The following is a 12566-nucleotide window of genomic DNA, read 5'->3' on the forward strand; positions in this document are numbered from 1 at the left end:
CTGGGAGACTTTTCTGCCTGTCGCCACGCTCCTTGAACCCTGCAGATCACCATGCAGAAGAGGCCCATGTGCTGATGTGAATCAGAAGAGGATGGGTGGAGCATCTGGACAGATGGTGGGCTGGGGAAAGCAGTCACAGGGTACAAGACATCCCTCTACTAGTGTGCCATCTCCCCCAACCTTCTGCTCAAAGCAGCCACCTCACCCTGTCTCATAGATAGGTTGACCCTGACTGGTAGGGAAAGTAAGGTTACACAAAAACCAAAAACACTGGCATTCTAATGGCTTTTTGGTTCCTCAGTTATTCCACTGATTTTAAGTTATCACTGAGATAATTTGGTTATAGGTTATAATGGAAGACAGGCATTTATAATTGTGTTGATTTTGTAAAGCAGAAGTCCCATACCAAAGCAATGTGAATTCAATGAAGAGCATCGCACTGAGGCACCCAGGTTGACTCAGGTTCACACACTCATTTTAATTACTGTATGTCAGGTATTCATCATGCCACAAGTTGCTCTGCAACACTTCAAGAACAATACTTTTTAAATAGTTAATACATTTGACTATAAAGTGATCATGTGAGAACGTGTTAATAATATATTCTGAGTGATGGGCAGGAATGTGTGAATCAGTCCTTGACTCAACAGAGTCCTGGGGCATGTCATCTTTTGTTTTCTGTCTGTAAAATGATGTTGTAGACAGGTCAAACAGGGTTGTTGTGAATAAAAATACCTCATGAATCAAAGGCACATTAGAAATTAATGATATTTAATCCAGAGTTTTCCAACACATTGAATACAGTACTACACAACAAATTAAGGCTAAACAGTTCCATTTTCTACAAAGCAGTAGAACATTCTTGGTTGTGAACGTAAGGCATTTAACTTTATAGTATTTTCTCTTTGGCAAGGGCTGTTCTAAACATCTTTCTGTTCTAACGCACTACCATATTGGTGATGTTCTGCTTTTCTTTGAAATCTTTAATTTGAACCAGCAAAACAAATAGCTATGTTTAAAAGAGTCACTGACTCATCACACAGAAGAGAGAATATATGTCTATTCAGCTACCTTGAAAACTCACTAAAATGAAGCTGTAAACATCAGTCAATAAATAATATTTCCCCCATCATTTCTTTCTCTAAAGCCATTTCAGTGTTTTCTACAGAACTATCATTATTTTAAAGGGGGTTATCCAGCCATCATGTTCTCTAATGGAGCTGTCTCTGAATGTAATTGCCACATTGACCAGCCATTTTATGACTCTGTTGCTCTCTGCTTTTTCTTTTTCAAACAGTTCTAGCCAAAAAAGTGATGATGATTATGAAGATTACACAACCAACAAAACCTGGGTTCTGACCCCCAAAGTCCATGAGAGTGATGTTACACTAATTTTAAATGGCCTGCTGGAGGGATATGACAACAAACTAAGGCCAGATATAGGAGGTGAGGTTGTTTTCTTATGTTTTTCATAGAAAGCAGCTGGAAGGGGAAAATAGCATCCCATTATTTCACTTAATGGAAAGAAAAAGCCACATGAACAAAGTGTGATGTATACTGTACTTAACCATCAGGGATTAGAATTTCTCTATTAACTATCTTTAAACAGTGAAAGGTTTAAAGGTTTACCTTTCACTGTTTACCTTCTACAATATTCTTAATAAACACACCATATTGAAAAAAGCAAACTATCTTTAAAGGAAGTTTTCTGAAGGTTTTAAAAAGGGATAGTTCACTCATAATAGTTATTAAAATATATCATAGTTTCTTTAAAATGATGACGATGATGACGATTATTCTATCAGTGTACATGATGCTTTACACAGAGTAAAGATGAGCCCTGCCTTAAGGCACTTACAGTCTAGTTATTGACACACCAGTCCTATCCAAATGGAATTGGATGAACTGTTTCTACTTGATAATGACAGGAATTATAAAATAACATGAGTCCTAGTTATTCTCTCTCTCTCTCTCTGCTCCTGCTTGCACAGTTTATACAGTATAGGCCTATTAATGGCATCATGGATCATGGCTGCGGCCACACAGACCCACAAAGTATGGAATGCATCAGTTCCATTGTGGGTCCACCAAGTGCACCTGGATTGAAAATAGAAGCCATGTAGTTGTATACACTTGCTAGCAACTTGGGTCACTTGTGGGAATCCTAAGAAACTGATCTAATATTAAAAGAGGATAGTCTTTTTAATATTCTGGTATGTATTATCAGAATACATGGTATCGCGCTTTCAGAGCGCGATACCATAGTCTTTCGAGACTGAAGGTTGCCAATACAAAAAATTATCAGAAGTACCTTGTGCCATTTTATCAAACGCACACCTATTTGTGTATGTAAATATGGAAGCAAGATTTCAAGATCAATCAAGCTCAGAATTTTTTTAGCTTGTGCACAGTAGTCCTTCAAATGTTACTGCTGTTATTGTAAGCTCCTGAAATGGGAACATTATACATCTCAGTTCCTCCTTCAGACAGTGTCTCTTGTTTGCATTCATCATTATAATATGACATAGCTGATACAACATATTACGAGACTTTAAAAACACAAGACAGTATCCTTTAAAAAACACAATGCTAGTTTTATTACCTACACCTCCTCACACAAAAACAGGCTTGGTTCTAGACGAGACCTTAATAATACAGAAGTTAAAAATAGGTTCAAATACAGCCCTTTGTCTAATGCAGTAATTCAAGCAGCGGTGCAAGTTTAAGCCATTTCTGCCCAACGTTGCATATATGCAACAGGGACCAAATGTGTACACCTGTGGGCCGGGCAAAAAAGGGTTAACTTTGTGATTTGCTTATAGCAAACAAGATCATGTACCCTTCCTTCCTTCAAAAATAAGCATGGGACCTTTTCTAGATTTCTAGATCACTTCTGATCCCTCTGACTTTAGAGCAACTGAAGGCTCTATCCAACAGAAAGTGAAATAAGGCTTTCTATACAATATATGCTGTAAATGTGGAGTTTTATTTCAGTTCAAGATGTTTTCCTTCGGTAATATTAGCAGTGATTATTTGTTTCTGTTACAGTGCAACCAACAGTGATTCACACTGACATGTATGTCAATAGCATTGGTCCAGTGAATGCTATCAATATGGTACGTAATACCTATAATGCCATTGTTGGATGCCATTGCCGAAAACTTATATATTACCATTTTTTTTTTAAAAAAGTTTTAGTATCCATTCTATAACAGACAGTAGTAAAGGCCTGGTATTCTAACAAAGATATGCAATATCTTTTAAACCTGTTCTGTGCCAGAGGACTGGAAAGGAGCAAACTAAACACCAATAATTAAAAAGGGATTCAGGGGGATCTGGGAAATTACAGATCAGTTGATTTGACATCTCTTCTGGGTAAACAGGTAGAAAGCATAATTAGAGATAAAGTTAATGTATTGAAGAAGGGGAACCCATCCCTATCCTCCACCAGCCTTCAGGACTCCTAATGACCCCAAACATGGAATTCGCATTCTTCACAGCTGCAAACATTGGGTTAATATTTCCAGTGAACTACCCACCGCGAGTGTAAGATTGCAAACAGCTTGGATCCTAACAGCATACATATGAAGTTGGGATTTTTTTTTTTTACGAGATGCAATGGCACCAGCAGAGTGCACCCTGCCTGCTTTGGTGGTGGTGGGGGCAACCAGATGGCATGGGAGAGGTAAGGAAAAAGCATTTTTACTTCTCTGTAAGCCTCAAGGTCAACAACAGGTCTCTTGAACCTATGCTAGCTATTTAGCTGGTGTAAGTTTGAGGACCCTCAGAGGCATGTTGGGCCAGGAAAAGGGGTTAGAATCTTGGTGTGAGTGACCAGAGACCCCTCAAACATGCCAACAATACACCCAGACTGTTGGAACAGGTAAGGTGGCCACAGGGGCAGATCATGAGTGATTTGGGGAAGGATCAGGATGGCGAGTGGACTAGGCAGGAGGCAGTTCAGGGTAGTACGGGTTGGATCTTGGCAGCAGTTGTGAATGCTGGGATCCTATTTCAGTTTCCTGGCCCAGACCTGTCCTCTGATGTAAGAGGCCAGGAGGACTAACTGGAGATAAATTAAAAAAAATTTCCTTACCTCTCCCAGGCTTTGTGGTCACACTATAGGATGCAGGGCAGTGCTACATTGTATGACATGGTGGTGGGGGAATAGAATTGGGGCCTAAATGATCACCTCAAGTTTGTGAGTACTAAACTCTTAATTCTTCATTTTGCTATGAAACTCTTCCATCAGTAATATTCTTCTTTTGTATATACCAGAGAGGATACAACAGGTGTTAAGTTTGAGTAGCCCCAATAACAGTTATGGAGACACTGACCAGGCAGCTTGATCCACAGTCCAGTTAAGGGAAAATATTTTGATTTGTAGCCCAGTGCTGAGAGTTGATGCCCCAAAACACGAATGTATAGGGAAACAGTGTACCAAGAGCTAAGTCAATCAGATCATTATGTATGGCATTTTGTTAGCATTGTAGGCATGTCTCAATAACACACAGGCAAAGACACCCGATAATATCAGAAGCCCAGTACTAGTGTGGAGCAGCTTACTAATGTGACTTGTTCAGCCTTCTGTGTGAAATGGCCATGAAATTGTTGTCAGGCAAAATTGCAAAGATGATGAAAATGAGACCTGCTCAAGATCTTATAGAGATCTGATTGATGTATTTTCTTTACACTGCAGGAATATACAATAGACATATTTTTTGCCCAAACCTGGTATGACAGGCGGCTAAGATTCAACAGCACTATTAAAGTGCTGAGGCTGAACAGCAACATGGTTGGGAAGATCTGGATACCGGACACATTCTTCCGCAACTCCAAAAAAGCTGATGCTCACTGGATAACGACACCTAATCGAATGCTTCGGATCTGGAATGATGGCCGGGTACTATATACATTAAGGTACTTATACCTCTCCTTTGTAGAAGTGAAATGCAATCTATGCCTACTGTAAATAAAACAGGTATCTTAGAGCACAATCCTGGAGTTGTGCTGGGCCTGCAAAAGTCCCCTGCGCCAGCCCTAGAGTGTTACAAATGTGATGTAAAGCTCATTTGTGACTATTCTTTAGCCAGGGCTACGACTTGCACTGGCTTCCCTGCACCAGATTCAGATATGGAGGGGTTAAGTAAGCACTGGCCGAAGCAGGCCAGCACAGGGGGTGGGAGAGGATGGCAGAAGGGTGGCAGGTAGGGTAGTTCAAGAGGCAAATTGGGCTCAGGAGAGGGGCAGGATCAGTCATGGCACTGTAGGCCGAATCCTAATCCCCACTCCCAGCCCAGTCAGTCTTACACAGGCTGCTCAAATGTGCCCACAGAATGACTGCTGCAGATCCGGGTAATCCGTAAGAGTGGCTGGGGCGCGACATGAGGCAAGGGGGAAAATATGTGCTCCAGAAGGCACCTACCTTGCACTGGAGTGCAGGCCTGCCTGTTCCAGTGCAAGTTAGGATTGGGTTGCCTGGTCTATCTAACTCCGTTTTGTTGGCTATGACTGGAAGCAGCTCTCCAAGGGATTTTTTCTGACCGTCCAGCCACTTCAGGTGGATGGGCTGGTCCTGAAAGGAGTTGTCATTTTTTTGGGAAGCTGCTAGCGGTTCATTGAATGAGGAATGCAATCCCAAAATAACTTCAGAAGATAACCAAGTCAACTTAGGGCCCAATACAGTACTATGCATGCTGGCTTACCGCTGGTGTGCACTGTCACAAACATGTGACTTACCGCAGGCCCAGAGCTGGAGCTAGCCCTGTGCAAGTCTGCACTGGGCCAGCTCTGGCACTGGGCCTGCAGTCTGCTGCTTGGTGTTCTGTGCAAAGCACTGGGCAGCAGGGTGATAAGACAGGGCAAAGGGGGAGGCAGGGGAGGTGTTTCAGGGTGGGGGAGGGCAGGGAGGAGGCAGGGTGGGGGAGAGAGCAGGGCGGGACTGGTAGAGCTCAGCTCCACCTTATCCAGAACGCCATGTTGTTCCTCGCTGCCTGACACAAGGCTTCCTGATTCTGTGCCGGCTAAAGAGTAGCCCCATTGCAGCCCCATTGCCTTACTTGAGGGAAGGGGACAAATGCCCCCTTCTCCCGAGGAGCTGCCACCAGCTGCCTGGCGCAGTCAGGATGTTGCAGCAGCCATTTTGCTGCCGTGGTAACCTTGCTCAGGCAGCTCAGAATTGGGCTGCTAGCTGGTGTAAGCTGTGGGTCTTCTTTGGCTCACTTTTGTGGGTCTAAGACAGTGGTTCCCAAATTGTGAGCTGTGGCTCCCCGGGGAGCTGCAGAAAGCAGCTAGGGGAACTGCTGAGTCCTCGTGAAAAATCTGCCACACTATACAGTGTAAAGAATTGTAGCCATAATGGGGAACCGCAGCCAATGGCCCAGTAGGTCAAGGGAACCGAAAAAGTTCAGCCGGAAAAGTTTGGGAACCACTGCTCTAAGACAATATGACAAAGGGGCGGGGGCAGGCAAAACCATGACACTTTTAAGGTATTTCATTGTAAAGATCCCAGAAACTGATACAGATATTTTTATAGACCCCTAATGTTGGAGGAATCTCTTACAACCGTTTTCCTCCGTTAAGGGGGGGATCAGAGTCGCTACAGCAGCAGAACCCCCCCTTGCTGGGAATCAACCCGAGGAGCCTCCCACACCCGGCTGACTGCTAGTCAATAAAACACAAACAACATTGGCTGGTTGAAGTTGCAAAGTAGTTTGATTTTCTCACGGTTCCTTTGGAGCATGGTTACAACATCTGATTGAGATCAGAGGTACTCTAACTTTGACAACAAGGCCCTATAGCTGCCTCGTCCTGCATGCCATGTGCTCTCAAAATGACGTCGCCAGCAGAGCCCTGCTGCGAGCCATGTCCGATCAGTGAAGGAAGGAAGAGGTAAGAGAGAGGGAGGAGAGCGTGCTCAGGAGTTATATAGGGTCTGGGTCACGCCCCTCCCACATAGGTCATTAGAAGTGGACAGGTAGAGGTCGCCTGGGTTTAACCCTTTTTTTAGGACAGTCTCCTGCCACCCTTTGAGAGCATACGGAGTTGCACCAATTCCAACACCTAACGCTAGCAGCAAGGAACACCACAACACAAGGAAGATAGCACACACAGGAACATTAGAGTACGTTGCCATTTTGCCTCACGTCCTGATCAAGAAGAGAAGCAGAAGAATTTTGTGCATTCTCTGGGAACGCATACTTAGCCCTTTCACAGCTGCAGATTTAGAGTGATGAATATTACAACTTTCAATTGAAATCATGTTAATCTTTGTTATTTCTTAGATTGACAATAGATGCTGAGTGTCAGCTACAGCTACACAACTTTCCAATGGATGAACATTCTTGTCCACTGGCATTTTCAAGCTGTAAGTAGTAATCTCTTAACAATGGGCTTCTTTTAGAAAGAAATAAAGAATATACAATTAAAAATAAACTGATCAAAAGATGTACTGCACTCAGCCAACGTGAGTTTGCTGAGGCAGTACTGGAATAGTAATACTGGGAAAGTGTGCCAATAACAGGCAATACTGATGGATAGATATTTAACTTGGATCAATCATTGCTTCACAGATTCATTTACAATTGTTTATGAGCTGTCCTAATATCATAATGCATATATTGTGGGTTGTGACAGGTAAATCCGCAAGAGGGAATTCCTGGTATGCAGAGGTGGGCAAGAGGCCAGATTCAACCAGTATTGTCCTGTGATTCATACTTGCCTTTTAGAGTATATTTATAGAACTTGGTGCTCAGTTCTCACTCAATCTGCATTGTTGCACAAGTCTATCATTATTGAAAAATCCTGAGGATGGAAACTGAAGGAAAAGCCACTAGAAAAACCCAGGTTTGCTTTGATTTTCTCTAAAAATCTGCCATTAGAGCAAACTGCTTTACTTTTAACATAAAGAATTCAATAATAATTATATTATTATTATTCAGATGTATAGCAATAGGTTGTGATATGGCAAACAACTCCACGCTAATGCTCTTGCACAGTGGATCTCAAAGTTTTTAGCACCAGGACCCACTTTTTAGCATGAAAATCCATTGGGATCCACCAGAAGTGATGCCATTAACCTGGAAGTGATATCACAGCCGGAAGTGAAATTATTAGTTTAGGCTTCAACCCTAAGCTGCGATCAGCCTAAGGTCCCATTACACAGTGCGCTCATGCTGTTATTTTGCATAGCTCAGAATTAAAACAGTCCAGCTTGGGAGTCAAAGCAGAATGCAGACTTAGACCGTTCTCCAATCACAGCCCTCCCCCTTTCTAGCATCCCATCTTCCCACCTATTCAGGGCAAAGCACCATGCCTCTCTCCCATCAGGAGCCTGACCTGTCCAGCAGCTCTGTACACTATATTTTCAGTTCTGTATTTTCAATTGCAGCTGAACTAGGTGCTATGTGACTAAAGGTGCAATCCTAACCCACTTTCTAGCACCGACATAAGGGTAATGCAACCCCTAAGTAAGGGAACAAACATTCTCTTACTTTGAGGAGGCCTCCATGAGTACCACCCAACTGCAGGGTGCAACACACTTCCCATTGGCCCAGCTATGCCAGTGCTGGAAAGTTGGTTAGGATTTGGGCCTAACCTAGTGGGTCCTGACCCACAATTTGAGAAACGCTGCTCTTGTGGATATATATGGCTTAGGCAGGCATTTTGTTTTGCTCGTGGTTTGCAGGAGGAATCTAGTGCATTTCTCACTAACAGCCCAATCCTACGCACATCTACTCAGAAGTGAGTTCCTTTATAGACAATGGGGCTTATTCCCAGGAAAGTATGCACAGGATTGCAGCCCAAGTATACAGTGCCAGCTAAATTATAGCTAATTTGGAAAAAGAGAAGGTTCCAGGAGGTATCTGCACAATGAGAATAGAGAATAGCCTATTGACCCAGAATTGGTGTATCATTGATTGCATTTGAATCCCAACCTGCTCCTAAACAGAGCATGGTACACGGAGGATTATCCCAGTTTATTCTAACAACCCATGAAATGAATTAGACAGGGATAGTAACTTGTCCAAGGTGACTCAGGCTGCAATCCTGTCCACACTTACCTGGGAGTAAGCTCCATCGACTATAATGGGACTTTCATCTGAGTAGAAATGCTTAGGATTGGGCTGTCAGTGAGCTTCATGGCTGCCTGGGGAAGTATTTCCCCATTCCAAATGTCATATTCTGTCCATTACGCCACAGCTGTACTTTTTTACTTACTTCTGCATAGGACTTTAGGCTGCCTAGTGTTCTCCTTAGACCCACACCAGCTATAAATGATGTGAGTCTGAAGAGAAGAAGGAAACGGGACGAAGTGAGAAAGACGGGATAGGATTTTAGCTCAAGTCACTAGAGCTGGGATCCACCCCTTCCCTCCCCCAAACTTCCCCTCCCCTTCCCTTCTCACCTTGAAACTGCCTCTGTCCCCCATCTCCACGTATGATGCCCCTGATGCAAACAGCCTAGAATCTGTGGTGGTAGGTGTGTGGGAGCTGCCACCTCCTTGTGGCAGTGGTTACCCAGGGTAAGGGGTAGAGTTTCCCTTTGCCTCTGGCTGAGCCAATTCAGGCCCCAGTCTAATGCTGAATACAGCACAGGCCTCCTGGGCTGCCTGTTCCTGCGTAAGATAGGATTGCGCTGCAATTTATATTAAAACAATAATGACAGCTTCTTGCTTTTCAAGAAGGAAACTCAAACCATAACAAAAGTGCAGGGCTACAATCTGTCATCCTAATGTGCCAACTTTCTTAATCAAAGTGTGATCTCTGTTGTTTTAAAGATGGCTACCCAAAGGAAGAAATTATCTACATGTGGAAGCGCAGTTCAGTGGAAGTGGGAGACACGAGGTCCTGGAGGCTCTATCAGTTTTCATTTATTGGTCTCAGAAATACAACTGAAGTGGTGCCAACAACTTCTGGTGGGTGAAGCTCGTTTAATTCATTGTCTCACTGTGTCATAAAGGCTCCTATCAAACGTTGAAGCCAATATAGTACTTGCTGTGGAACTGGAACACACAATCATCAATCCCCTGAGGTACCATCTATGGGAAGCTAGGCTGTAGCATTACAGACATGGAACAAATGTGCAGCTGCGCTTTCATATTCACAACTCCCAAAACATTCAAAAATATGGCTAGCCTGCTCCCTGATATTATAGTTTTGTACATGTGTATGTGGGAATTATGATTATTATTAACTTATATACCACTATTAATGTACATGGCACTGGGCCTCCATGCTTGTTGAAGAGGCCCTAGGAGCTGACAACAGTGAGTTTGCTGCTGAGCAGCATGGAGGCGTTCCAGGGTGGGGGAAGGTGGGGAAGGGGTGAAATTGGAGGGGGGAGATTGACACAGGTGTAGGGGCTGGGCAGACCAGGCCTGGGAGAGGATGGGGATGGCAGCAGAGGCTTTCCCCTCCAGGCCTGAAAGCCCTACATGGGGCTACTTGGGGCTAATCAACCAGTAATTTAGCTGGTGTGGATCAGAGAAGACACCATAGCGGCTGCTGGGGTGTGACATATTTACCTCGACATAGGTACCGCCAGCTGCCCCTATGCTCATGTGGGATACAATGGCAGCCTTTTCTGCACTGCTGTATCATGGCATGGGCAGTCCAGTTAGGATTGGACTGCAGCATTATGCCAGAAGCTTCACAGAGTAGGTGAGTATTAAGAAGGGATTTGAAGGAAGTAAGGAGTCGTTGCACAGGTGTTCTGGAAGGCAGTTTCAGGAGTACTGGGCAGAAAGAGAGGAAGGGTGGAGTTGTTTGAGACAGCAGGAGAACATTGGATGACAGAGGGTTGCCAAGCTGAAGAAGCAAAGGATATTGCAGGATGCTGCAGGGTATGTGACACATGGGATCAAGAAGAATAAGGCCATGTATATGGGGAAGCAGTCAAACCTTTATTCCTCCACCGATAGTCTGAAATGGTATAGTTCAGCCACAGGTGTGTCGTTCAGGCTGTTTACCATGCTGACTAAAGCATGGATGGGCAGGACTAAAGGGAGGTACATTCATGGTCTTGGCTGCTGTGTCATCAGATATCAAATTAGTTCAAGCTTCAGGATAAGAGCAATTTGAGGGTAGAAGTTGTGACCCAGTATCACAATTTCTTCTGTCGGTTGCTTCTGGAGTCACAGTGCTCCATTTTGCCTTTGCCTCAGGGTTAGCAGTCAGTGCAGTACTAAATGGTGATCACTTCTCTGTGCTGACTGGGCTATATGTCTTACAGTGACATCTTTCCCTTCTGCCTATTTGTATTGCCCTCAGTGTACACAGATAACAGAATCTGTAGTGAGAACCAATTAGTGCCTCAGGGCAGCAGTGCCACCTCAATACTTGGCAAAAACATTTAAGTTTTGGTTAAAGAAACAATTGCCTGACTGAAAAATTAGTAAATACTGAAACATATGTGGCATTATTATATTATTTAATGTGTCATAAGTCCTTTGAATTCATGTTTTAAAGTGGAATTATGGAAAGAAAGCGATTGTGCCCTTCCACTTTTGATACTGCAGCATGTTATATTAAAAAACACACAGCTGTGCTGGAAAAACTTTTCTTTACGTTTTACTTTAGTTTAGATTTTATTTACATATTATGTGAAGGAAAAAAGAAATGAAGAATTGATGCAGAAAGATTATCACACTTATCAGTGTTTGAAAAAGCAACTACATTTGCCTGGTTATCATAGCCCAGGAGACTCCTAGCTCTAGGATTTGGGCACAGGGTGGGGCTCGGATAAGGTTTCCTCAGAAGGCCTCCTTAATCAGGAAGAGATGGGGTGTGCATGCCAAACATATCTTATGTGCTTCAGAGAATGGTGGACGCTTTGTCAGCATTGATGCCACAGAAACGCCCAAACCTGGTCCCTTGTGGTGTGATAGCTGGTCTAGATTAGACACAGTAGATTTGGATACTATGTAAGTTCATGGAAAGTGATGTCGCTGTGGTTCAGGTATATGATTACTGACTGACAAAGGGTGAGGAAAATGGGAAGCAAGTGAATCCTTGGAGATCTATAACCATTCTGCACTCATTAAGTAAATGTTTTCTCTTTGATTGCCTTTGTGGAGGAAAGCTTAGTGGATCTGAAATATGAATTCAGAAACAAGCAACTATATAAAAGAGCACCCTGTGTGAAAATACTGTTTTTTTGTTTGTTTTTTATTTTTGTTTTTGCTTCTGTACCAGCAAGATTAATGGAAAATCTCACAGAAACTTCAGTAAGAGCTAGATTCCATCTGGGATACAACTGACATATTTTCTGACTCCTTTCACCTCCCTCCCCTCCTTTTGATTAGAGATTTTTTTTCCCCTGTTTGCTAGAAAAGAGGAATGTGTAATGTGTAGTAATGTGAAAATGCGGCAAGCTTCATTTCCCCTGTTTCAGAGCTTTCTCTGTATTTTTTTTTGGTTAATCAATTTTATGAGGTTCTGTGCAACATTAAAAGAGAGTGCTCATTGAAGGAAATGATCCATTCGCATTAAGCTTGCGCTGCCTTCCTAAGGGACCATTAATCTCATTTCAGAAACCACAGTAGTGGTCTAACAGTGCCGATGTAA

General features: G+C 43.2%; 1 protein-coding gene across 7 annotated transcripts in view; it reads left to right on the forward strand.

Annotated features, from left to right (window-relative positions):
* The first annotated feature begins 1271 nt into the window (after positions 1 to 1271).
* GABRG2 (gamma-aminobutyric acid type A receptor subunit gamma2) overlaps positions 1272 to 12566 on the forward strand; it is a 48953-nt gene continuing 37658 nt past the window's right edge. For all 7 annotated transcript variants that reach the window (XM_066613360.1, XM_066613361.1, XM_066613362.1 and 4 more), the window contains exons 1-5: positions 1272 to 1446; positions 3049 to 3116; positions 4700 to 4920; positions 7284 to 7366; positions 9779 to 9916. In XM_066613360.1, the coding sequence (XP_066469457.1) occupies positions 3075 to 3116; positions 4700 to 4920; positions 7284 to 7366; positions 9779 to 9916 (484 nt within the window). In that variant the 5' untranslated portion in view covers positions 1272 to 1446; positions 3049 to 3074. The remainder of the gene's footprint in view (positions 1447 to 3048; positions 3117 to 4699; positions 4921 to 7283; positions 7367 to 9778; positions 9917 to 12566) is intronic.

Source organism: Tiliqua scincoides, chromosome 2, assembly GCF_035046505.1.
Source record: "Tiliqua scincoides isolate rTilSci1 chromosome 2, rTilSci1.hap2, whole genome shotgun sequence".
Lineage (NCBI taxonomy): Eukaryota > Metazoa > Chordata > Lepidosauria > Squamata > Scincidae > Tiliqua > Tiliqua scincoides.